Below are 25812 nucleotides of genomic sequence, written 5' to 3'. Positions count from 1 at the left end.
ATAGCATGGCATAAAGGGGTTGGAATGGAGGGCCAGGCTGGATGGTCCTTGCTTGGCGCTCATATAAACTGCTTATGATTGATTGCAAGAAAACATATGATGCTCAAGGTAGCTGAGATAGATAAACTGATGTTCTATTGGGGTAAAGAAATGAGGTCAGGTCAGTGCTAGGACTCGTCAGGAGACCCTTTCAAGACCGCGGGACGAACATCAACAACTCTGGCCCAACAGGAGCGGGTTCCCCGCTTCAGAACAAGACAAGACCTTAACAGTAAGCCTCATAAAAAAATCCCAGGACTGTCATCATTAAACCGTAGCCTTATGACAAAAGCCCAGCTGCTGTGCTGTGCCAACTCTTAGGTTTCTTCGCATTTTCCGCGGCCTCTCTTTAGTATCTAAGTCTTGGCTTCTTCGTCGAGATAGTGACGGAGCAACTCTTAGGACTGCAGTAATGTTAGAGTATAGAATTCCATCAAGGTACAAGGCATATAGAAGGTGCCAAAGTCGTTCAGGTACAGCCGGTTGTGACGTACCTAAGAGCTTAGATGTAGTGTAGAGCTTGATGCTTATATAAACTCTTGAAACCATGATGGATATTCGACCACTAAAGTCTCCAACAATTTGAGCCAGCTCGCTTATCGCATGCCTTCCTGTGTCCTTTCGCAGCGTATCGCCGTCTCTGTAACATGAGGCTGAACTTTGGGGTTTCGGATTGGCCAGTCAACCCCTGAGCCCCTGTACAGACATACATAGCAGTTCACAGAGGCACCAATCCGTACCTCCAGTTAGGCACTGACCTCAATTGTGGCTTCCTTTGAACTTAAGGCCTTAAACAACGCCATGTATGACATACCGCCATCCCCAGATGCCACCTTACTACAGGCGGCAATGGGCAATCCCAGAGACCTGGAGTGAGAGGCCCGTAACTCAGCCAGCAGACTGGATGCAGGGTTGAGACATTGCACAGGACCATATTTATATGACGCCGTGACTGCAACGACCTCTTGCTCCGGTCTACTCCATCACCATTGATTCCGAGTCGTTGCTTTAAGTCTCAATCTATAGGCCCCCTTTGTTTACCTCCAGTCGGCATTGAGTCCTGACCGGTCCTCGGTGTATTCCAGTTACACCCGACTTAGTCTTCATTTCCGCGTCTCGCAATTATGAAAATCTACTCGTCACTATACGCCGCCCTCCTTCCCCTGCTCCTGCTTTGGGGCTCATCCTCGGCCTATCATCTTCGACGCCTCGACGGTGCTCGTACGGTACATGGCACTATGTGGGCTCGATATGGACGCGCTTCCCTGGATGAGCGGGATCATGGAGTGAACGGGCAATTTGATCCGACGGATTATGTTGGATCCAGTGAGCGCAACCCGCCTAGGGAGTTGACGCTACCCCGAGCGCTGACTGGTGTTCTGCAGCAAGTGAAGATGTTGAGGACGTTTCACATCCCATCACCATCCCTAACCCAGCTCCAACAGGAGACGTCGCCTTGCCATCGGACTTGCCAGACACTGCTTGCGATTTTGCGACTGCTACTCCCATTCCGGGCCAGGCGCAAGGCGATTGCGCGCAAGATGGGGCAAATAATAGGGGTAAAGGGAAAGGCAAAGGAAAGGGAAAGAACAATATGAAAGCCATGGGCAAAGGCAAGGGGAAAGGCAAAGGAAAGGGGAAAGGAAAGGGAAATGGCCATGTTCAGTGAGGTTGCTGGATTACGAAGAGAGGAGATGCTATCGGCTCTAACAGTAACTAACACCTATCGATGTGCCCAAGGGGCCAACTTCGCTAGTAGAAATGGCGGATGTGGGAGGCAAACGTGGAGGATTCGAATTATGTCTGAAGTATTTTCTGGCAACTTTCAGCCTTCTCGTGTGTGCCGTGAAAGTTGAAAGTTGCATTTGAAGGGGACTTGTTTCGCCCTACATGTAAAGCCACGGGCCCCCTTTTCTCCCTCCCTTCGCCTTTTTTTCCTTTCTAGTTTTTTTCTCCTCCTCCTTCTCTTTTTTCCTCTTTTCCCAACGGTGACCGTTGCGCAATTCCTCAATCCGTCCACGATAGGTTCGAGATTCGAATCCGGAGGATAGGGGCAGCGCAATGAAATTGAGTCGGAGGGAGCGCAATGAAGACGGCTCTGGACTGCAGGGCGGTATGATCTTAGGGCTCCGGGCACACCATCCGCCGGCGTCCAGGCCCCTCCCTTAGATCGTTGAAGTCTGGAAGATTCGGGATGTAGCCAGGAAGATCGTTCTAGCCCTGGACATAGACTGCCACAGCAGAGGAAGTCTCACTCTGGACAGCCGCTGAAGGCAAACAGATTTTTTGATCTGAACATTCTTCTTGCTCTGTCTTTTCTGTGTTGTTATTGGCGGAGGAGGAGGTGACGCTATAATTAGGGACTGGTTACAAAGGGATCATACCAGACACTGACAGTAGGGAGGCCAGAAAACCCCCGAATCCACCCGGCCCGACTGGGATGTTTGTCCGTCCGAGGCTACTGTGGAGCGGAGATGCGGACATCCATGGGTACATTAGTGAATGATTCCGGACCCTGAGTCCGTAAGAGTGAGGGATTGATTCAAGCGGCGTAGCGCCGTAGATTGAGGAGCCATCGGGTTGGCTAATCCAGGTAAAGATCAGAGCAGCACACTCATGTTGGTGCCGAGTAGTGCCATTGGACGCAACGTCAACCTCGGAAGCATGCTGCCTCTAGCACCGGCCTGTCCGGTCGTAACGGTCTTCATGTTTTCTGCCTCGGGCAAAGTACCAGACCGGAAAAGCGTGGGGGCCGGAACCGCCTCTTTGGCGTACGGAGTATGAGGCTCTGCTTCTGACTTCTGTGTATATGCCAGGCGTTTTGCTCTTGTCCGATAAATCGCAGGGGCAAAAACCGCCACCGATCCAAACCGGCTCTCTCGGAGCAGTGGTTGCATTTGTCTACATGTGGAGACTGTTGGCGGTGGCCGACGAGTTCAAGATCCCAAAGGGGTGGAGTCGACTGACAGTGCTGTCATTTTACGAAGTGCACTGTTCATCATATAGAGACTGCCTCCGTATGCGAGGCTCAAAGCGGGCTGCCGTTTGGGCCAGGCATTTTGACCGCCGCAACGCGGTCGAGTCTCAGACGCCACTCCAGTCAGTCCGACAAGTCATTGGGCCTGTGCCATGATATGTACTCAAGGCTACTCAGGAAAGCCACCTGCAGTTAAAGGTTCGGGTTCTGATATAGGCATCGCAAAGCGTCTAATCTGGAGAGACAGGGGGAGTAGACCCCTATGCAGGTCAGCAGGTTACCATGACAGCCCGGCTGCCACTCGTGTAGTAGCCGATCACACAGCAGGGAGACGGTCCGGACGCTGATCAAACCCAGCATGTCAAACACAATATCGACTGTTCCATGGCCAGGTTTCCAAGAGCAAGCGGAGAGTCCCGACACCATGGTAGTGACTCCCGCGACGGGACACTGGAAAGATGCAGTGTGACATTGACCAGCACGCCATGTGCGCCTCTGTCTGTAATGTGGAGAGAGCGGGATGTTTGCGAAGTATAGTATCGAATACTACACATGCAGTGTAATATACCTGAATGGTCAGCAAGGATGCTTAGCGGAAGTGTAGGTAGCGTGGGAGCGTGGGAAGGTCAAGCGGGAGCGTTTTGGTTTCGCTGTCGATGAGGTAGGTTTCGCTTCATTGGTTGATTTTCGAAGATCCCCGTAGAGCAGAGCCGAGTCCCAGATGAGGTAGCGTTTCCTGGCGAGGTGGCTCACCTGGGCTCTGGGTCGGTCCTGAATCCGGGCAGCTCTCCTGCCTAGGCGCGACTGGCGACTGATGACAGTGATGAGTTCTTTTTTACACTGATGAACACCCAACCCAGCCGTTAGTCATGGCGAACGTGATGTTGTGTTGGTAAGGCTTTTCGGTGAGGCCTCTCGGCTTACCCGTGCCGAACATCGCTTGTGGCCAGCGAATAGTAAGATTTGTTCCGTACATACAATAGTTTGTGCATTTGCCCACATTGCAGCGAGAAGCACATGCGTCTCTTCAGCCTCGGAAATCGACGACATGCCTGTTCGGGTATGTTGCCCGGCTAGCGTTTGGCTGCAATGATAAAATCACGGGTCCGCATCCTGAATCCTGTTTCTGTCGTTCGGTGTGTGGTTGGACCTGTGGTTCGTTCGCATCTGCCAGCGACGAAAGTGTGCAGACTGCAGAGGGAAGAAGATACAACCCCAACGTTGAGTTGAACGAGCGAGTGGATGTTGGACGTTGCGGCACGTTGCTGTTTCTCGCAACATGATTGGCTGCTGCGCTGGCAATCGAGATCCCTGTCCCTTGCCGGGATTTCAGGGCCCCACAATGCCAAGCCACGATTCCGCTCTTGGCGCGCATGCCATCCAACCTCACGTCTCAAGATCGGGACTTCCAAATGCTACGAGTGCTTCGAATTATCGAATCTGCAACACCAGAATTTTGCGCAGATGGAGCTTGGTGAATCGGCGTACTTTTAAAATTAGTGCCGATGTCTTACGCTCTGTGTTCCACCACTTATTGGACAATTCCCACGTGCGAGGAGATGAATGGGCCTGTTTGTTGGCTTGAACCCTCCTGAATCAAAGTCGATAATGTAGAATATCTAACTGTTATGCGGCTCCGTTACCTGCTGGGTCTCCCCCAGTCCAGTGGCGGCCAGACCATGCTCGCCACCAATATGGGGATGACCCGCCGAGGAACAGAATCTGCGGTTTCTTATGCTAGTGTTCACTACTGAGTGGCAATCCCGGCGTGGCGGGCCCGGCAGGTTGACGTGCTCGGTGAGGCGAACCAGAAGCCAAGTCTTGTAGGTTTGCTTTTTGATCTCTTTGGGATTCTGGGGACATGGTTTCTGCCGAATCTGAGATGTCTGTGAGCGCAAATAGGGCGGAATAGGGTCATTCTTTGCAGGTTATCCATATCCACATTCCAAGCCATGTTGCGTGGGTAGGGAGCTTGTGCATCGGCCGCGGGAGGCGCCATGCAGCTAACAAAGATGCAACGCTAAACTGTTTCCCACACCAAACAACTCGAGAGCAACTGCTGAGATTCCTGATTGCTTGACCGAGCAGGTGCGCCCACGCCAGCAGTCTCCGCCGGGCACGTTTTGAAGGCAACGCTCTGAGAGGCCAGCAGACGCACAGGGCCCATCTGCCACTGACCCACTCGGCCTGCCAAGACCGCCCTGAAATACCTGGACCCCCCTCTTCGTCCGCGGTATTGGACTGTTTCTGGCGCACAACAGCAAATCCAGGTCCCTCGACAGGATGGCAAGTCCCGCTGTTGCTCTCGACCTCGGTGGGTCTATCGAGCCGCCAAGACGCGGCGCCGCCGTGGGTGGTGTGCAAAATGGGCTTCCGCCTCAACGTTAGCGAACAATCGAGGGGCTAAACTCTCTCTGCAACCGAGCGAGGTGGGCGAAGCCAAGACACACGTGTGTGCTACATCAGGTCCCTTCGAGCAGGCCCTGCCTTCCCGATGGTTTAAATACCAAGACATTCCGGCCTGCATCTGCATCTCCTCTTCAGTCAAGGTCGATCTCTTCAACCCGCCCGAGTTGCTGTTGCAGCTTCTTTTTGAGCACGCGACAGTAAAAAGGCGCCAAGGCACTGCCCGTCCGCCGCGATGCCTTTCCATCAGTACGACTACATTTTCGCCATTGGCACCATTTTCGCCGCGCTCGATGCGTGGAACATTGGTGAGCATCTGTTGCTCAACCCTTCAAAGATTCGGAATGGTGACTGACAGAGATTTTGCCTTGCAGGTGCCAACGATGTGGCCAACTCGTGGGCGACTTCGGTCGCTTCACAGTCGTTGACATATCTCCAAGCAATGGTGCTCGCCTCCATAATGGAGTTTGCTGGCTCAGTCGGTGTGGGTGCCCGCGTTGCCGACACGATCCGAACGGGCATTATCAAGACGTCCCTCTTCGAAAATGACCCTGCGCTTCTCATGCTCGGGATGGTGTGCGCCGTGGTTGCTTCCTCGCTGTACCTGACCTTCGCAACCCGCGTTGGCATGCCCGTTTCCACCACACACTCCATCATGGGCGGCGTAATCGGCATGGGTGTTGCCGCCGTTGGTACTAGTGGTAAGGCTGAATGAGCATCTGAACCGAACCCAAAACGTTGCTGACAAAAGGCTTTTGATAGGTATTACGTGGGTCGGTTCCGGAGGCGGTACTGCGACCATCAGTTCTGGCGTTGTCCAAGTCTTCCTTGCATGGATCATTGCGCCTGGCCTGTCTGGTTGCTTCGCCGCCATCCTCTTCACAATCACTAAGTACGGCGTCATGCTGCGCAAGAACCCTGCCGTCAAAGCCTTGCTCTACGTCCCCTTCTATTTCGCCCTCACGGCTGCGCTGCTCACCATGTTGCTTCTCTGGAAGGGCGGTGGCTACACCATCAACCTTACTGATCCCGAGATTGCCGGCACGATCGTTGGCGTAGGTGCCGGCTGGGGTCTCCTCATGAGTATCACGATTGTGCCCTGGATGTACCGCGTTGTCCTCTGCGACGACTGGCAGCTCCGCTGGTGGCATATTCCTCTCGGTCTTCTTCTGCTTCGCCGCCCTGCTCCCCCGCCTATGCCCGAGGATGTCCAAGTCGTCAAGGACTACTACGAGGGCCGCCTCACCAAGGAGGAGCTTGCGGCACGCAAAGCTGCCGAGCGTGGCGACGTTGAAGGTGTTGGTGCTGAGGGTACCGAGAAGAAGGTTTCCAATGGCGAGAATTCCGACGCTGGCTCTGAGGGCCCCAGCGCTCCCCAGGCCCCACCCCGCAAGAGTCTCGTCGGCCCCAAGCCCGAAGGCGTTTGGTACTCCGTCCCTGTGCTCTTCTGGTACGTCAAGTGGGCCTTGCTGCGCGGTGTCGACCAGGATGTGGTCAAAGCTCAGGACAACAAGAGCGCGCTCTCCCGCAATCTCGATGAGGTGCACGCCTACGCCGCCCACTACGACAACAAGGCCGAGTACATGTACAGTTTCCTGCAGGTTATGACCGCTATGACGGCTTCCTTCACCCACGGCGCGAACGATATCGCCAATGCTATTGGCCCTTATGCAAGCGTCTATCAGATCTGGAACGAAATGGCTCTCCCGGCCAAGGGCAAAGCTGAGGTTCCCGTCTGGATTCTGGTTTTCGGTGGTGCCTGCTTGGTCATTGGTCTCTGGACATACGGCTACCACATCATGAGGAACTTGGGCAACCGCCTGACTCTGCAATCACCTTCGCGTGGTTTCTCCATGGAGCTTGGCTCTGCGATCACGGTCATCATGGCCACCCGGCTGAGTAAGTATATCTAGTTTTTGTCCATCCGCAACACACATGGGTGCTAATTTCATCTGCAGAGCTCCCTGTCTCCACCACCCAGTGCATCACTGGCGCTACCGTCGGTGTTGGTCTCTGCTCTGGCACGTGGCGGACCATCAACTGGCGTATGGTCGCCTGGATCTACGGCGGCTGGATCATTACGCTTCCCATGACCGGTATCATCTCGGGCTGCCTGATGGGCATCATCATCAATGCTCCCCGTTGGGGCATGTCGGATTAATGGATTGGTCCCTCTGGTTTTCTTATGTGATTCACTCAAGATATCTTTGTAATATGCATGAGCCTGGGGAGTGGACGGGGGTGTTGAACTTGGATGCATAGCCTTTGAAATGCGAAATACCCTGAAGTATGACAGTGTGCTGAAGCAAGTTGTGCATGAATTTAAAAGATCACACCTCCTTTGAGGTTGTTCTTGGATACTCGTTGGTCACCTGCACCTCTGTGGTGAATGTTCCAGGTTTGAGGGTTTGGTTGTGCGCTCTGTGCTGACAATAACGATGCATTATCGAAGGGATGCTCTCACCCTTTGTTCACAATGCCCCAAGATGTGAGTTGTCGCAATCAGAAAACCAGTACCTGACCTCTCAAGACAAGATTTCTCTAAAGACACAAGTAGTCTAGACAATAGTTCAACAGTTGTCCCAGCCATGGCATCATTATAAAAACCGCTCCATGCCCAGACTGAGCCAACGCCGTGTGAATGCACAGTTTTCCGTACCTGATACTGTCCCCATCCCCACTGACACTAGGCTGTGATTCCTAACTTCACAGCTTTTCCTTTGGATAAAAGAGCTCCCCATGATCCATCAAATCCAGGGACTCGTCCATCTCTCTCAACCCATCATCAATGTCCATTTCATCACCTCCATCCTTCACCATCTCTCTAGTCTCACCACTGTGAGCTTCTCCTACGTCCTCAATATTGGCAGCAGCATCACCAACATCACCCAGCGCGGCACCACCACCATCAGCCAGACCGTCGCCGCCGCCAATTTTATCACCGTCAAGAGTAACAGAATCGTCGTCGTCGCTGCTACCACCACCCACAGCACCTTCGATGCCAACCATCATGTCAACGCCCCCTGCGACACCACCGCCAGCAAGAGCAGCATCACCACTCGAGTTACCGCCCACACCATTGTTGGCACCAACCAAACCGATGATACCCGCCAGGCCGTCGCCAAGATGAGGCTCGGGAACAGCAGGTTGACCCGTTACGAGTTGACCCAATGCGAAGCCATCGTCGGGAAGAAGATCAGGGACTGCAGGCTGATTAAAGCCAACCAGGCCATCGCCAAGACGAGGCAGGGGATCAGCGAGTCGACTCATTAAGAGTTGACGCAATGCGAAGACATCGCCGGGAGAAAGATCAGGGACAGCAGGCTGACAAATGCCAGCCAGGCCATCGCCAAGACGAGGCTCCTGGGAAGCAGATTGGCCACTACCAGCCAGAACATCGCCATGACGAGGCTCCTGGGAAGCAGAAGGCTGGGGCGGAGCCATCGCCAGGCCCGCCAGGCCGTCACCGATGTGATGCTCAGGAACAGCAGGCTGACCAATACCAGCCAGGCCATTGTCAAAACGAGGCTCGGGAGTAGCAGGCTGAGCCACAGTCAGGCCCGGCCAGCCGCCGTCAAGAAGAGGCGTCACGGGGTTAACACGCTGAGCCTGAGCAACCGCCAGTCCGGGCAGGCCGTCACCTAAACAAGGCTGGGAAACAGCAGGCTGTAGGTCATCTTCGAGACGAGGCTCGGGGACATGGTCTTGAACAGCACGCTGAAGCTGAGGCATAGCCCCCGCCGGGCCCGGCTGGCCGTCTTCCCCGGGACTCCGCTCGGGAACAGCAGGCTCCGCCACCGCCAGGGACAAGAAGTCTGAATATTTGCCCTTCTCAGCGACCTCGCGATACTCCTCAGAGGTCAACTCCTCCTTTTTCGCGGCCTCGACCGTAAGTTCAACGAGTTTCTGAGCAGATTGGGCGAAATCATCCAGCGACTTCTCGAGCGTGCCCTGCCTGAGCATCTCGCGGTGGTTGGTTTGGATGACGCGCGCCTGCCAGGCAAGTTCGGTGAGAGCCGCCAGGTGGAGCTTGTAAGCGACGGGCGAAGCCGACCGACGCCCGTACTCGAATCCCGCGGCGTACGAGGTCCTCTGGATGTTCATCTGGCCCCACTCGAAGCCCGACATGAAGCCATATTCGTGGCCCAACCCGAAGGTCTCGACTTCCCCGGCGGTCCATTTTTTTATTCCTAGTCCTAGTCCGGGCTGTTCCTCAACGGGTTGGTCTTGGACGGGTTGGTCCTGGACGGGTTGTTCCTGGACGGGTTGTTCCTGGACGGGTTGTTCCTGGATAGGATGTTGAGCGGGTTGCTGCGGGGGTTGTTGGAACGAGTCCCCGTTCGCGGCGGGCAGGTTGTTCATCGGTGTCACTGGAGCAGGGTTGACATTCTGCTTCGGGAGCGCGGAGGTCAATAGGCTCCGGTTGGCCTGGCCGAAGGGGTTTGCATTCGCGGCGTTCAAGTTGTGCATCGGTGTCATTGGAGCAGGATTGGCATTCTGCTTCGGGAGCGCTGAGGGCAACAGGCCCTGGTTGGCCTTCTGGAACGGGTTCGTATTCGCGATGCTCAGGCTCTGATTTGGCAGCATCGCAGGGTTGAGATTCTGTTTCGGGAGCGCCGAGGGCAGGAGGCCCTGGTTCGAGCGAGCCATTGGTTTCTGGTCTTGATTCGGAGCGGATTCGAGAATGGATTTCTGCTTCGGAAGTGCCGAGGGCAACAGGCCAAAGAGGCCCTGGTTCGTCCAAATGGAATTCGTGTTCGCACCGCTCAGGTTACAGTTCTGCGGCATGGAAGCGTTGAGATTCTGCTTCGGAAGCGCGGAGGGCAACAGACCTTGCTTCGGGGAAGCTACACCATTCAAGGTTTGATTCGATGGCATCGCAGTATTGAGGTCCTGCTTTGGGAGCGCCGAAGGCAAGAGGCCCTGGTTGACCTGCTGAGACGGATTCGCATTCGCGGCGTTCTGCGCCAAGGGCTGATTTGATGGAATCGCGGTGTTGAGCTTCCGCTTTGGGAGCGCCGAGGGCAGAAGGCCCTGGTTAGGGCGAGCCACAACAGTTGGGTCTTGATTCGGGGCCCGGGCGGTCGCAAGATTGAGGAGATCTGCAAAGGCGAGGGGTCTCTGGGCTGGCGAGTGAGCGACGGGTTGGCTCTCTTGTCGATGCTGGAGCTGGTTGACCTCAGAGCTCATACTGGGCATAGGATTCTGCACTCCCTTCGCCCGGAGGTCGGAGATACTTGGGACTGGTCCTACCTGGGAAAGTACCCCGATGGCGGACACGAAGTTCACAAAGTCTTTCTTGGATACGTGCAACACCCCACCAGGATCTAGCGAGTTCATGAACTTGTCCTGGAGGTCGGAGGAGCGCTTCATGGAGTCCCGCACCTCCTTGGCTGCTCTGCTCTTGGTCTCGTGCTCCTCGCCGTAATAATCAAAGACATCGGGGACGGGCTGGGACAGCATCTCGCGAGTATCTTCGTTCAGCTTGTTGGTGACGTAAGAGAACAGCCTTTTCCAGTCCAGTCCGTGCTGGGATGCTGTGCTTTTGGTCTCATGCTCGTTGCGGAAATAGTGAGAGGGGTAGGGGACAGGCGGTGGTAGGGCTCGAGACAAGCTGTTCAGGATGGAGGGAGGGTATGTAGGGGCCTGTTGGTTTGAAAAACGCAGCGGAAGGGCTTGCTGAGGCGGGTGCTGGCTGTTTCCCTGTCCCTGTTGGGTGACAGCAATAGAGCGTTGGAAAGAGGCGACGGGGTTTGATGAACCCGTGATGATGGGAGTCGCGGTCGAAGCCTGGTTGGATGCCGCCGACTGGGTCTGCTGCAAGCGCTGAACTGGGGTCTCGGGCGGCCGGGCGAAGAGGGGGTAATGGCTCCCTGCGTCCGTCGACTTGGGTTCATTACCACGAGGCCCGACGGGCAGTCCGGTCTTGGTCTTTTCAGTGTCATCCATCTCGGCGTGCTTTGCCTTGATTGATGCTTGTCTACCAAGTCCGGCCGGGTGGCTTGCTACAGTACGATTCTTCGCAGTCGGATTGTTGGCTTCAAGTTGTTGCTGTGAAAAGAAGAGATCGGTGCCTTCTCACAGCTACGAGAAGAAAAGGTTTTGTTGTCGTGTTTGGAAAACTGCGAGCAACGATGGTCATGAGCAAGAAAGAGCTCCCCTCGCCGAGCCCCTTTCGCCGAGGGTCACTTAATCTTGTGCAAGAGCGCAACATCGCGACGACATCATCATCGACATGGCACCCTTCAGATTGGGGTTGCGTATTGTAAGTTACCCCTGATGTGAAGTTGCCTTTATGCTGACATTGTGGACTCACGGCCCATCATTCTACTAGAACATTGGATAAGTGCATCACAAAGAGTTGAGGATGATCTGTATGACACGAAGACTCTTTTCTATGCAGATCCTTACAAATGCTCGCCTAGGATCACATTGTTATTGACCCAACCGCACTATCGTTACTTGTCGAAGCACAAGACTCGATAGGTACATGTATGTTTACCTATTCTTGGGGACATGGAGTTGAATATGTGCTCCTGCGTATTCTGTGACTCACGGGAAAGTGACAGGAAAACAACAACTGAGCGGGATTAAAGCCACCTGCAGATATCAAGCAATCGCGGAAGGAGCTCGAGTGATCTCTTCAACGAAACATTCCGCACGTTGAGAGAGTGCGTGCCATTTCCATGGGATCTACGACTCAGTGCCTTTGTTCGCTCCTTCTGGTTTATTATTGGAAGCTCTTGCATCCAAATCATCAGAAGACTGCCTGCTCTCTCTGCGAGTGCTTATGCCTTCATCGTCCGAGGCTAAGTCCATGACAAGCCGAAAATCTTAGTCATGGCGCACTGAAATCGCATGCTCCAATAGCGATATTGTTCACCAGCAACCATTCAATCTTTACCTAGACGCTCAGCCGCCACCGGCCGGTTGAAACAGGTTTGGTTGCCATCATGCCATGGACCTGACGTACTGCTGATTCTGCTGGCTCTACGGCGTATGATGATGGTCATGGCCAGAAGGGTGACCATGACTAATGGACACTGAAACCCAGACAGGAACCATGGCAGCAAAATCGGAGTACAAGACAACTCATTCTCACGACTTCATGCGGTTTTACTACTCTACTTCCCCCATGTTTTGCAGGTGCATTGGTGGGCTGGCAGCAAGACGGGCTAATGGATGAAGTTCCTAGTATCAGAGTATCAAGCAGCGACTACTTCTAGGCCCTTAATTCTACAGCACATAGGAACATTAGGGGCGCTGCCGAGGTCGCGGTATACACCGACGGGTAGGAAGATGCTCAACAGCTGTGTTCCGGGGACTGCATTTCATCCAATCATAACGCGTCAGTGGTTTAGTGGTAAAATCCATCGTTGCCATCGATGGGCCCCGCGTTCGATTCGCGGCTGACGCAGTCATTCTTTTGGTGTGGTTCTGCTTTTTTCGCAGATGTATCAACATTTTTACCCATTCCAAACCTAACCACGGTCTTCAAAGTTTTGTATACCTCACCTGTCTCTGCAATGCAATAACAACAAGTTGAGGTATCTCATACGTGAACAAATGGACAGATGTCAGTCTCATAGATCACCTGGCTTATCCTCGACATCTTCCCCGAGCTGTCCATGCCCTGGCCTCCGTCTTCTGGGCCACTCCCAATACCCGTTGTCCCGCCATCCATTTTGGATGGAGGTAGCGTTCCTACAATTTGGCCGCTCATACGAGTCCTTGTCGCCAAATGGCCACATAGGGACGAAACAAACCTCATGGTAACCACAACCAAGACACTCCTTCCATCTTGTCCACCTCAACTGGTCCATGAGCCCTCGCAGCATCAACTTGGCATATGTAAAGGCCTCTTCACCGGCTTTAGTATCTCCAACGACCAACTCTCGCACATCGAACAAGACTCGGCAGATCCTGAACGTTACGGTCTCGAGGGCCGTGAGGATTACGCCGTCCTCTAGCGTCTCAGGTCGCACTGTTCTGGTATAATGCTTCGAACAGCGCGCAGTGGCGGCCTTGAATCCCTTGTCCTCGGCCCCATAGTCGATGTAAGTATTCAGCAGAGCATTGACCTCGCCCTGCATGTCCTCGAGGGCATCGATATGCCAGGCCATGTACATGAGCCGGTCCGCATACCTCGCGACAATCAAATCCGTAACTCCTTGCCAGTCAACAACCCTCTTCCCACCTTCGCGCCTTGCTCGTACCACCTCCTCAACCCTCTCCTTAATCCCGCGCAACTCCCCGTCCGAGAGCCCAACCAGCCTCGGCAACGCCGCGCGGCTGGCGTCAGGGTTGGTGAGATTCACGTCGTAAAACAGCCCAGACACCATGCTGGAGTAGTCCACCACCACCCTCCCGCCGCCAATCCCGTGGTACCGCTGCGCCAGCGCCCGCACCAGCTCGAGCGTGTGTACGCGGGTGTAACCCTCCGTCCCGCCACCTGGGCCCTCTCTCGCACCACCACCACCACCACCACCACCACCACCGAAACTCAATCCAGGCCTGCGCTCAGGACGCCGATTAGCCTCCAGTAACTCCATCCCGTCCAGGAACGGCGCACATTTGATGATTTCAAACCCAGCCTCCATGCGCAGCACGCCGTGCAAACCCCAGTCCGCGGCCAGAAGGGCGCACAGCGCGGCCGCGCGGGCCTGCTCGTCCATGATGTCTGCGTCGCGCTCGCCGCGCAGCACAAGGTCCTGCAGATCGAGCGTGCCCATGGCCGTGTTGCCCGCGCTCATCCCGTCTAGGTAGAGCAGGCGCAGCGGGGCGGTGGTGCGGTACAGGTGCAGGTAGCCGTGTTCCCCATAGTCGGAGTCGGAGTCGTCGTGCTCATCGGCAGGTGGTTCGTGTTGGTGCACTAAGGTTTCGCCCGTAAATTGTTTGGTGGTGGTTTCAAGTTGTTGCTGCTGCTCAGAGTGATGCAGTGAGGGGTGGTGATTAGTGGGCTTGGAGTACGGCGGGCATCCATATTTCGTAGGGCACTTCTCCCTCCGCGGGCGAGCGAAGAGCTCGGCGTGCTCAATCTCAAAGGCGAGCCATTCCGGCCCTGGCGGGGGGTTTGGGCTTGAAGTGCCGTGATGGAGGACGACGCCCTCGGGCACCGTGACCAGAAAGGCCGAGAGACCGTTGTGGTTGAGCGAAGAGCCCCACTGGCGGAAGGCCGAGTGCACGGCGTTGAAGATGGCGAAGGCGTTCTGCCGGGCGGCTTCTTCGCTAGGGCCAAATGTTCTGTTGTTTGAACTTGGAGCTGCGCTGAGCGCGATGCAGCTGGATGCCAGAAGAATGGTAGCTACATATCGAACAACGGCTGCCATCTTCTCTTTGTTTCAGGTCGGTGGTTTAACTTCTCCCAGCCCAGTGGCATTCGTTTTGACTCCTGAGGGAGCTCAGTCAGGGACTGGGAATAAGAATGAAAGTGCCGGCTAAGTCGCGGTGAGCCTGCGAGGTTTGCAGGTTGTTAGAACCAGAAGGGACGTCTTACCGTCGTCTTTCAACGACAGTACGAAGCATACATGTAGGCATGATGTGGTTCAGGTCTTGAACTTTCAGATTCCACGGGCATGGTGGCTTTTCCAACTGTGTGATTCGGTGGGAAGGAGAGGAGTGAGCTAAGATACCAACGTGGGATTTTGTACTCGTAAGCCCCTATTCTCGGTTAATATTCCGTATTGAGCATAGATTATTCGCTATCAATACTGGACAATGCGGTTATGTTACCGTTGTGGTTGACCCGGGCTCGAGCCGGGTTTACCTGCAATTCAGTCTATATCAGAACCTTTTCCTTTTCTATATGTGACCAACTTGGCTACTGGTGCTGTAGCTCGAGCTGGACGACCGCCCTCTTGACCTAAACAGCAGCAGTTGACAGACTTGCGTTAACGTTATCCCTCAACCGCTTTAATGCCCTGAGCTTGGAGCACCAAAGTCGCCTGATTAAACTCGTCATCCTCGGTCGGTAACTCCAGGTGGAAATTGGACATCTGCGCAGCGGCAACATCCACCTCGCCCTCGGTCTCAAATGCCAAGATGTGCCCTCCCCTTTGCCTGTCGTCGGTAATAAAGTGCATGTGGTCTCCTGCCACGTTTATTCCCATCACGTACTGGGGGCAACGAAACCCAAAAATGGTTCCCTTCACGCCCTCAAAGCTGTGAACCGTCTGCCGCGCACACACATCGACCATCCCCTCCCTCGGTGATATCTGGCCTCCAGCGGTCCGGAAATGGATCCTCCTGAACACTCCATCCATCCTTACGGCCAGAAAGTGGTTTTTCGCGGCTGGGAATAGACGCGTCAGCAGGGCCTCGAGGTCCTCCTTGCCTGTCAAGGATATCCTTGTGTGCATCGTTGGGCGGAATCGCGTCACAGTAGCGAAGGGCGTGACGGTCTCTTCGGGGTTGGAGATGTGAACAACGGAGCCGTCGGCTTTCATCTGGTAGACTTCTCCGTCAACCACAATCATCTCGCCGACCATGTTGCGGAAGGTGCCCAGCCCGTGGTCGCCTTGGGCGAGGACTCGGGCAATGGGCGTGCCGTGGGTCGCCACACCGTCCATGAGGGCTGATACGATGGAGTATTGGAACACCTCATTGCAGGCCATGTTGCGTGCACTCGCTAATTCTGTTGTTGACTGTGTAAGGACCTCGGGTTTTCTCGTGAAGCTTTGGGGGGTAAAAAGTCGACTGAGAGCATTCCAGGTGCCGGAATCGGAGCTCCGGGGAACTGTATGGGGCATTGGGGCCTCAGTCAGCGACTCAGCGACGCCCAAAACCAAGATAGAAAGTCCACCTTTTGCTTACTCGCTGCAATGCGTGCTGACTGGCTCAGTAATATGCTCGCAATTAACGGTGCGAATGCGAGCGGTGATACAGACAGGTACTTTGGAATTGGTGTAGCAGTCCAGGCTCTCAGGAGTCCAGAGTAAGCAAAGTACCTAAACAGTAAACAGGGAGGTTGCACCGCTGGGTGTAGGGTTAGGGTTACGGCTAACGTTCAATGACAAACAAAACTTCAACTTCAAATTCTGCTTTCGCTTTAACTCGTTGAGTCGGGAACGCTCCTTCCACATGGTGAATCAAACGTATTGTTCAGTAGCCAAGAGGATGAAATCGAAAGTCAGCCAATTGGTCAGCTCCGACTGTTTGGACCTCGTACGGCCCGTTAGTTGCCAGTTGCCAGTTAATACTTAATGCTGTTCGTTTGATCCGTTAGGTTTGACGTTTGCTTGACGGGAATCGGGCCATGCCTACCTTTCTCCTCGAAGGCATTTGAGCGGCTTGTTCTTCGCAGTCATACTGTCTGGCTACCCTGTTGAGCAGGACAGAGATCCGGGGGTGGGTAGGGGGGCTCTGTGTCAGTAACCACGATCGCTCCTGGCGACGATGCTGGACCGCATGCTGCTAAAGAGGACCTCGGGAAAGCACGAATGACAATAGGATGGACTGCGCTGTTTAACGTTACACAGCATCCAAGCCTGATGACCTGGCCTATGCAGCGAGGCCTACAGCGAAAGGCTCCAGGCAACAACAACCCCTCATCTCTCATCTATCTCAGACTCTCTCCAAACGTACAAAATTACAAACCCAGGGTGTACTTCCCATCTAGCTCGACACTCTCTCCATCAAAATAACCAGACCTGACTCGACAATAATCATCATGGACCTGCCCACATCACTTCTGACCTGCCTCTGCGGGCTGCCGAACGCGCACCCACACCCCGCTCCAACCACCACCCAGCACAAGCAGTACCGCCTGATCACCGAGAAACCTCGCTTCGAGCCAGCCCCTTCCACCACCACACCGAACCATGACTCGAATAACCAGGAAGGAAAAACCAAGAACCGTGACCATTCCCATGACGACGAGCGCGCCACAAAGATCCTCACCCTAATCCGCACCGCCCCGTCCCCAACTACCCTCACCAAACAGATCTCAGATAATGTCGGACCGGCGACTAGCTGGAGCGAGTACCTCGCAGAGCGGGTGCTGCGGGGGCTGGAGGAGACGCTGCGATGGGCCCAGGACCACCAGGCCGACTGGGGCGAGGCGCTGACCGAGGCCTACACGCGCGCGACAGAACTCGCGCAAGAGGAGCTCCGCGAGCTGTGGGACTATGCCAAGGCCCACCCTGTCGAGGTGGCGGCCGAGGTGCTGCTCACGGTGCTGGCGCTCGGGGTCATGGCCAGGTTGGTGCCTGGGCTGCTGAGGCTTTTGGGATTTGCGAGGGAGGGGCCTGTTGCTGGTGAGTCTTTCCGTTTTGGTTCTCCTTTCAGGTCCTTGGGGTATGCCTGGTTATGAGCTGAGCTGACGTTGATTAGGCTCGTTCGCGGCGTGGTGGCAGAGTCTGTACGGTGGGTATGTGAGAAAGGGATCGCTGTGGTCGTTTTTGCAGAGGTTGGGCATGACCTGGGAGTGAGTGATCGAGATTCGGGTGCCAATTGCGTTAAGGGACAGCCTTTGAGTGAGACTTTGGACTCCATATACAATTGTGACTTCAACTAAGGCACCAGAAGCAACGAAGGGAGGAAGTTGAACTGCTTCTACTAACATGATATGAAAAACGTAAAACGTTCGAGCTAGACCAACATTGAACTCGCCAAAGAAACCATCCCTGTCTATAGTAGCCAAACTCCTCACATTGAACCCCTCTATTTCCCCCTAGTTCCAGCCAGCTAGCTGCCTCAAGGCTTACTCAACTGCTCCTTTCTAAAGAAGGTGCCAAACATGACGCAAACCCCCAGTTGCATCAACAAGCAAACCCAAAACCATCCATTCGCCAATCCGTCCAGGCTCAGCGCCAAGTTAGGAAACACGGGCCCGGGCCCCACGGCGTTGGGCGCGGTAGCCCTGCCTACCGCGGTGGCGATCGAACCCAGCACCTGCGCCGCGACCAGGGCAAAGTTATTATGGAAGCGCGTCGTCGTCTGGAGGAGCATCATGCCGATGCCGGTGCCCTGGAGGGCGTCGAGCACGCCGAGCCACAGCCACAGGGCACGCGAGACCAGGGCGCCCGTGACAGGCGAGGCCGTCCAAGGAAGCGAGGTGCCTACACCCGAGATGCCCCAGAAGATCTGGGCCCAGCGCGGCGCGCCGAGGCCGATGGCCAGCATGGGAAACAGCCAACTGTGCTCGTTCGAAAGGTGGGCGAGCTGCCGGAAGACCACGATCCACACCAGCCCGAAAAAGAAGAGGATTAGCAGGAGGATCGCCCAGGGCGGCGCGTTGGCCGTTGTCCACAGGAACCGCCAGCTGCGCCCGTAGACGCTGGCCAGCCAGTAGTTTTGGATGATTACCGCGACGAGGAAGCACTGTAAGATGTATGGTTAGTTTGGCTAAGTACCAAAAATATGGGACAGCGGGAGAGCTTACAATGATCAGCTTGCGGCGGAAGATGGACTTGAAGAAGGAGGGGATGGAGCCAGGGGTTTGGCGGTAGTAGTCCGGCAGGCCGAGGAATGTCAGGACCGACAGGGCAATTAGCAGGACGGCGACGGGGAGACAGACGGCGCTGACGACGGGTCCCGCCGCGCGCGCCACCGGGATGCCGTTGCTGTCATATGAGCTGAGCAGCGAGCCCCAGTACCAGAGCGCACTGATGTAGATCTGCTGAACCCCCTGCACGGCGCAGGCCCGGATGACCCAAGTCCGTACGGGCGCCCCGCCCTCGTCGCCAAAGTTGAGGGCGAAGAACATGGACCCGCTGGACGAAGCTGCTGCATACATCCCCGACGCGGCCTTTTGTACCCAGCCGCGCGTCTCGATCGACGACGCGAAAGGCGCACAGCCAGCGAGGATGAACGCAAAGCCGTACACGGCGAAGGGCGTTGACAGAACCCATACAGACTTGAGCTGTCTGAAGCCGATCCACCACAGGATAGACGTTGCCCCGTAGATGGAGGCAATGGTGTACAGCATGCTGGCGGTCTGACCCTGCTCCCCGTTGAGAAGCGAGATCTGGTACGAGTTTGCAGCAAGGATCTGCCCCAGGGCCAGGATCAGAGTGTAGACAGGCCAGTCGAGCACCTTGCGCAGCATGAACTTTTGTATCGCGGAGGCCTGCGTGGGGATCTGTCCTTCGGTGGTAGGGATGAGCCGCCTTGGTGCAGTTACGTAACCGTCATTGCTGTCGTTACCGTCGTTACTCGTGGCAGAGTAAACAGATGATCTGACGCTGGGTGTGAAGGGACTGGAGGAGCGGGACGGCACGTCCAGGAAGCGCGACGTGGTTGGGCCCGCCGAGGCAGGGTCCACGAGCGAGACCTTGGATGTGTTGCGCGAGAGGCCAAACTTGGCGCTCTTGTAGTCCTCGAACCATTGCTTCTCAGAGCGGACGAGGTACTGCTCAATGCAGAGATCTGTTTCCGACGTCTTGGCGTCCAGTTGGGTGAGCTTGCGCTTGAACTCCTCCGTGTACTCGCCGTCGGCGTCGGTGAAGAAGGGATCAACTCGCTGCAACGCAAAGTCTCGGCGGCCCTTGGTGACGGACGTGATGGAGACACCCGAGAACCTGCGGTTGGGCGACGGGGGGATTTGGGGCGGCAGGGGCCATGTTCCCGCATCCGGCGTCGGGGTCACGATCGACGGAACCTCGCTGTTGTTTAGGAAAGACGTAGGCGTTTGACCTGGGGCATCGCGCATTTCTGACGGCGTCGGGGAAGCGGGGCGTGAGAGGGTGTGGCGGCTCAAGCCGACAAGCCGCAGATGGTCTGGTTTGTCCCGGTGCTTTTGGGATTTGCGAATCGAGGTTGTGTAGAGGGTGTTCATCTCCTCGACCCATCTGGCGACTGGAAACCTCTGCTTTGCTGAGACGGCCCTCATCTTGGCACGAGTCTCGGTGTCCGATGACAGGGCGCCTTGGATCGCATCCTTGAATTGATGAATGAGATGTTTGGCCGACGTGGACTCAACCGTGTAGTACCACCCCGGCATGTTACCGAGACCCCCTGTGATCGTTAGCTGTCTGAACTCGATGTTTGCGTCACTTGTAAGCGCACTCACCAACTCGAGCTCCTACTCCCAGCGCCCCCTTCCGGCCAAACTCGACGGCCACAAGGCCAAACGGCTCATCGCGGGAGGGGATCAGCGCAAATTCCGCACCACTAAAGATGTAAGGTGGGAGCTGTGTGAACTCGGGTTTGGAGAAAACACGTCTGGGGTATTGCTCCATCAGCCTGGCCAATTTGATGGCCGCTAGCCGGCCGTAAAGATCAATCACCGGCCCAATAGCGATCAGTTGGACTTTGGGGTTGCTCTGGAGAATGGACGGAAATACGTCCGCGATGAGGTCCACCCCCTTTTGCATGGACCAACGACCGACGAAGACAAAGAGCTCAGCCTCAGGATCTTGCTCGATGCCGGCCCATTCCTGTGCTTGCCGGCGTAGCCCACCCCGGCTGGCCTCAAAGGCTTGGTCAACCGTAACCTCTTCGGCCTGTGCTGCTGCCTCAAGCTCCGGGGACCATTCAGCCGTGTCGGAGGGGTCCGGATTGGGAAGACTCCCAATCTTGGAAAGGCCCCAGAAGATGGGGTATCTGGCAAAGCTGCGCTTTCCGTACTTCTTGGAGACGCCTACGGCGCCAAAGCCGTGCTGGAACTCCCTGAGATAGCTTGCGCCCGCGTGGAGAAGGTTGAAAACCTCGCCAAATTGCACAAAGCGCTCCACCACCTTCTCGTCCAGGTTGAACACCTTGCAAACTTCTTGCTTTTCGTCTTCGGTTCCCAGGCTCCACATTCCCTGGAACTCAGCATTATGCAACGACAGACAGCACGGAATGACGCGCGGAAGCAGATAAAGGGGTGCCAGCGCGCCGTGGAAGTCGTTGATGTGGTAGATGTCTGGGTTGAACCGCTTTAGTGCCTCGGCGATGCACTGATTCCACGCCGAGTAGTAGATGGCGCTGTCGAGGTCATCCATTCGGTCAGGATACGGCTTAGCCGGCGTTTGAAGGCGGAAAACCGGAGCATCCAGGAGAACGTAGGTGATATTGCGCAGCTTGTGATACTGCACGGCCACGTTGTACTTTGAGCCGAGAATGGTGACCTCCATCGGCTCGGCAGGCTGGTCTACCGGGTACCCATCTGGATACGCGTTCTCCAGGCCGCTCACACATGGCACGACCCAGATGACATCCAGGTGTCCCAGCGCCTTCCCCATTAGCTGAGCCATCACACCCAGACCGCCAATTTTGATCTTGATTTTCCAGTCCTCGATGTCGTATTCCATGGTGGCAATGAGCACCTTTTTCCTGGCTCCTCCAATCTCCATGCGAAGTCCGTCACCGCTACCAGGTCCATTTGAGGTCCCTGGGCGAGTTGCTGGGCCCGGAGACGGGAAGTCCGTTGAATGCCTATTCTGTCGGTGGTAGAGCTTCTCCTTCATCTCGAAGGCCTGACGGAACTTCTCCGACAGCCCACCGTGCTTGGCATTGCCAGAAATGTTGTGCTTGACTTTATAGAATGATCCGGCAAAGATGAAGACGATGATCCAACCTCCAAGCAGCGGGAGCAGCCACATCAGCACGAAAATGGCGATTTGCCGGGCTCTGCTTCCCGTGGGGTATTTGCTGTATTTCAGCTGCGAGTCATCGATCTGGAAGCGCCATCCCAAAAACGGTGCCGGAGGAGGTTCCGTGACATTCACCACATTCTGCTTCAGGGAACTAGGGGCAAGCCGGTCAAGGACGTAGTCAAAGTTTACGTCGCCAAATATAAAGGTCTGGTCCGGCAATCCGTCGGGATTAAGACCCCATACGTTGAACTGCAAGCCTGTCGGCCACTCGGCCATGAACTCCCACGTCCATATCCCAGTCTCGGGATCCTGCGTCATCTGGTTGGGTATGCCCGAGTCGAAACCAAAGGCGTTGAAGTGGCCGTTGACGAAAAGGTGCGGAAAGCGGCGCGGCAGCCGGGACACGTCTAGGTCTCCTTCCTGTTGGTGGTGGCTGCTACCAGCCAGCTTACTGTAGTACTGGCAGACGACGTGCTCGCCGCTCCAGGCCTGGAGGTCCGTCCCCGTCCAGTTCTTGGGCGGCATCTTGAAGTCGTCTCCGGTGTAGTTGAGCCACGGTGTCCACGACGAACCCCAGGTCTGGGAGCAGCGGAAGTGAGTCGCGCCGGCGGCATTATGGCGAACGTAGATATCTTCACTTTTGGCCTGGACCAGGGTTGTGGAATAGTTTGCGTGGCGAGGAAAAACGATAGGATTGTTGCGCAACCCGACGCGGAGGAGGAAATGATCCACCGCGCCGGTGGTCATTGTCTTGGTTTGGTCAGTTGCGTTCCTGACAGTGATCCGATGGATGCCGTCTGGGATAGCATTGATTGTGACTGCGAACTCCCAGACCGAGGGCGCCTCTCCGACGAGTCTGGGGGCATTTGGATCGACATCAAGCTTTCGGCATCGGAGAGAGCCATGATTGAACGATGCAGTCTTGCCGTTGGCGGTATTGGACGTGATCTCCATAGAGTTGAACACCGACTCGCAATCCATCTCGTGCGAGAACTGAATCTGGATTTCTACAGATGTCTCTTTGTCCGGTTTAGACTCAAGACGATAGTCATGGCCGGGAAGGAATTTGGTGATGATGGGAGCAGGGCTTTCCCAACTCTCCTTGGGCACCAAAGCTTTGAAACCCCAGGCCGGAAATTCCAGCTTGTCGAGGCATCCACGGACGGACTCTGTCTCTGCGTTCAACCTCACCGTCGAAGCGTCAAGTGTGTACTCCTCGTACGGATAAAATAGATTCTTGACCGTGGTATTGAACGCGAAGGGCGAGAGAAGTGCCGTTTGATAATCCGAACAATTGAAAACATACGTCATGGTCTGATTCTCGTTCCCTGCGAGAAGCCACACCTCGTCCTCACCGTGCGGCAGGGATGTGAGATTCTGAAGCCCGTCGTGCCCTCTCCTAACGTAGCTCCACAGACCGAGCTCAGTACCGGTGCCGTTGGAGCCCGGAAGGTAGATCCAGTGGGTGTGGTTTGACAGCTGATGCATCTCAAAGCCGTCATTAAGCACGGGATAAGTCGAGCGGAGTTCCAGCAACCGCTTCACAACGCCTCTGACTGGATGTGAGGGGTCGCGATGGTCGAGACTGACATTGGGATCGTCGCAACCATAAAGAGCTGCATCGAGTGGAAAGTTGAAATATTTCTCTGACCCGATCTTGTAGCATCCGTGGCGCTCCCAGGAAATGGTCGAGCTCATGGGCTGACGGCCGTACAAATAGTTGCCGGCGATATTTTCCAGCACATAGAATGCCTGCTCCTCTCCCCAGTTGACGATGGGTATTCCCGGATGCAGCAGGGTCATGATGAATGCCCCAACCAAATACTTCTGCGTGCCGTTTTGGATTGATGGCCACCGGAACACGTCCTGGTTGGATACGCCGAACATGTGACGGGGATCGAATTTGCCAGTGTTGGCATTAACAAAGTCGGTGGTCAGAAGCATGTCCTCCCAGCCCTCGGCCCAGTTGGTCCTGGTGTCCATCTCAGCACCATAAATACCGTCGATGCCGAGAAATCGTGTCAGGGCTCGGTAAGCAGAGTAGTGGAAACAGGCAGCGTCCAGTGCCTGGCTCGTGCGAATGTATGATCCAGGGCTGGTCTCGTTCGTGGCGTTGTAGCTTTCTTCTATCGTCTTGGCCGCCATTTTAGGCTCCTTTCCTCTGCCATAGTAGAGAGCACCGAGGGCATTGCCGCCGACAATCTCGCCAGGGATGAAGAAGTTAGTCTTGTTGAACCTTCGAGCACATGCCCGTATGTAGTCGGACCAGTCCGCTTGCGCGTCGACAGTGATGGTGAGCCCCTTGTCAATGCGGAAGCCATCAATATCCAGGGCGGCAATAGTCATGCAAGAGAAATGCTTGATCTTGTCAAGCACGCTGGGCCGCCATTCCCGCAGGCGGTCTTGGACGAAGCCGAATTTTGAAAGCTGCTTCTGCCACTCCGGGTACTTGCCAAACGACTCGACGTCTCCATACTGAAGAGGCGGATTAGCGAGAGGTTGTAGACCGGGCGAAGGACGTAAACGTACCTGGTCAAAGTCACTGGTTCGACAAGTCTTCATTTGAGACGTGACGTCGTCTCCTATCCGATCTCCATGCTCATCCCAAAACCGGGGATATTCACACTCCACTGAGTCCTCTCCGAGATAGAAATCCCAGTAGCGTCTCGTGGACTTCCAGACTGCGTTGTGCTCCGTGAAACTGAAAGGAGTCGTGGTGTTGAGATAGCCCTCAAAGCCCAGCAGATCACCCATCGTGGACATGGTGTTCTCGAACACGACATACATGCCCCGCCGATGAATCTCATCAATCGCCCGCCGCCACTCGGCGATGGTGCCGAAATGTTGATCCAGCAGGGTCAGATCCAAGGGGCTGAAGGAATCCGCCATCCACGGCTGGTTGATGAAGGGGCTCCCGCATATGTATATTGCCTGTAATAGTGTGATAAGGCAAACGGTGAGCGAATATCCCCTTATCTGACGACGGAAGAAGTTGCGAACCTTTATTCCCATGCCTTGTAGATAATCCAGCGTGTCAACGAGTCCGCTGATGTCGCCGCCGGCCCGCAGCTGGGTAGAGAGCATATCAACCTCGAACGCCGTGCCATTAATGTTGTCATTCGTAGGGTCGCCATTGACGAATCGGTCAAGGAAAAGAGAGTAGAACGGCATCCGCCAGTTCTCTGGCGATGGGTGGAACACATGATCCTCCCATTCACCCCAGTACTCCAACGGCGAGCTTGCCGTCGGGTTCTGGTTCAGATTGTATGCCTCATACTCAGGCTGATGTGGAAGAGCGAACGAAGATAGCGCGAAAAGAAGGACAATGAGAGAGAAAAGCGACTGTATTGACACGACCATCGTAACGACGAGAAAACGACCGACATCCCACGAACAAATGGAGGGGAAACGAAGGGATGATGACAAGCCAGAGGTGCCACCAGACAACGAAGATAGTGGAAGGAAAGGTTGAAAACGCAGGTGCAAAAGCAAGAGATGAAGACCTCCGTCACAAAGTCAAACCTCCCATGCCGATATCTGACATCTCTCTGCTTCCGGTCAGGCAGAGCGAGCGCCTCCCGAGCAGCCATGATTCACACCTCAGTCCCGCCGCCTAGTGTACTTGGTACACACACTATTCGTATAGTGTAAGCGTGTCCCTGGCAATGTGAACCAAGTGCGTGGGATGCATCATGCATCAAGACTCCACCTCTGGCACTTCATGAGCCCAAGGCTGAGCCGCTGAGCCGCTGAGCCGCTGAGCATACCATAACGAAACCCTGCCAGACTCCACGGCGGCGACGTTAGTGAAGCTGCACTGATCTTGGTGAGCCTGGGCGGCACACTGCTTCCGGCATAATTACGAGCGAC

General features: G+C 55.3%; 7 protein-coding genes and 1 non-coding gene across 8 annotated transcripts; 4 read left to right on the top strand and 4 right to left on the bottom strand.

The window, feature by feature from the left end:
• Positions 1–1068: 1068 nt before the first annotated feature.
• On the top strand, positions 1069–1691 carry N656DRAFT_95729 (uncharacterized protein). Its single transcript, XM_064819413.1, has one exon. The coding sequence runs from the start codon at positions 1164–1166 to the stop codon at positions 1635–1637; it is 474 nt and encodes a 157-aa protein (XP_064670137.1). The 5' UTR covers positions 1069–1163; the 3' UTR covers positions 1638–1691.
• A 3966-nt stretch (positions 1692–5657) lies between these two features.
• N656DRAFT_768667 (phosphate transporter) lies at positions 5658–7583 on the top strand (the record flags this gene model as incomplete). Its single annotated transcript, XM_064813642.1, has 4 exons — positions 5658–5730; positions 5797–6123; positions 6185–7321; positions 7381–7583. The coding sequence occupies 4 exons, from the start codon at positions 5658–5660 to the stop codon at positions 7581–7583; spliced, it is 1740 nt and encodes a 579-aa protein (XP_064670136.1).
• Positions 7584–8128: 545 nt separating this feature from the next.
• N656DRAFT_798342 (uncharacterized protein) lies at positions 8129–11371 on the bottom strand (the record flags this gene model as incomplete). Its single annotated transcript, XM_064817749.1, has 1 exon — positions 8129–11371. The coding sequence occupies one exon, from the start codon at positions 11369–11371 to the stop codon at positions 8129–8131; it is 3243 nt and encodes a 1080-aa protein (XP_064670135.1).
• Positions 11372–12768: 1397 nt separating this feature from the next.
• Positions 12769–12839, top strand: N656DRAFT_t78. Its single transcript has one exon. It is a non-coding gene; the product is annotated as a tRNA-Gly (tRNA).
• Positions 12840–12851: 12 nt separating this feature from the next.
• N656DRAFT_845315 (uncharacterized protein) lies at positions 12852–15019 on the bottom strand. Its single transcript, XM_064819193.1, has 2 exons — positions 14930–15019; positions 12852–14866 (listed from the first exon to the last, which is right to left on the bottom strand). The coding sequence occupies exon 2, from the start codon at positions 14749–14751 to the stop codon at positions 13006–13008; it is 1746 nt and encodes a 581-aa protein (XP_064670134.1). The 5' UTR covers positions 14752–14866; positions 14930–15019; the 3' UTR covers positions 12852–13005.
• Positions 15020–15107: 88 nt separating this feature from the next.
• Positions 15108–16298, bottom strand: N656DRAFT_779441 (alpha-acetolactate decarboxylase). Its single transcript, XM_064815192.1, has one exon. The coding sequence runs from the start codon at positions 16033–16035 to the stop codon at positions 15319–15321; it is 717 nt and encodes a 238-aa protein (XP_064670133.1). The 5' UTR covers positions 16036–16298; the 3' UTR covers positions 15108–15318.
• A 792-nt stretch (positions 16299–17090) lies between these two features.
• N656DRAFT_709588 (uncharacterized protein) lies at positions 17091–17850 on the top strand (the record flags this gene model as incomplete). The annotated part of the gene is made up of 2 exons (XM_064811606.1): positions 17091–17676; positions 17753–17850. The coding sequence occupies 2 exons, from the start codon at positions 17091–17093 to the stop codon at positions 17848–17850; spliced, it is 684 nt and encodes a 227-aa protein (XP_064670132.1).
• Positions 17851–18115: 265 nt separating this feature from the next.
• Positions 18116–25302, bottom strand: N656DRAFT_709352 (glycosyltransferase family 5 protein; the record flags this gene model as incomplete). Its single annotated transcript, XM_064811590.1, has 5 exons — positions 18116–18742; positions 18804–20377; positions 20433–24417; positions 24472–24873; positions 24943–25302. The coding sequence occupies 5 exons, from the start codon at positions 25300–25302 to the stop codon at positions 18116–18118; spliced, it is 6948 nt and encodes a 2315-aa protein (XP_064670131.1).
• Between the last annotated feature and the right edge of the window lie 510 nt (positions 25303–25812).

This window comes from Canariomyces notabilis (assembly GCF_033297395.1).
Source record: "Canariomyces notabilis strain CBS 508.74 unplaced genomic scaffold N656scaffold_11, whole genome shotgun sequence".
Taxonomy (NCBI): domain Eukaryota; kingdom Fungi; phylum Ascomycota; class Sordariomycetes; order Sordariales; family Chaetomiaceae; genus Canariomyces; species Canariomyces notabilis.
The sequence above is the reverse complement of the archived record's forward strand: the minus strand, read 5'-3'. Positions and strand labels throughout refer to the sequence as shown.

Coding starts and splice junctions, on each gene's coding strand:
- N656DRAFT_779441 (XM_064815192.1), bottom strand. CDS start 16,035: ATGGCCTGCAATGAGGTGTTCCAATACTCCATCGTATCAGCCCTCATG.
- N656DRAFT_845315 (XM_064819193.1), bottom strand. CDS start 14,751: ATGGCAGCCGTTGTTCGATATGTAGCTACCATTCTTCTGGCATCCAGC.
- N656DRAFT_95729 (XM_064819413.1), top strand. CDS start 1,164: ATGAAAATCTACTCGTCACTATACGCCGCCCTCCTTCCCCTGCTCCTG.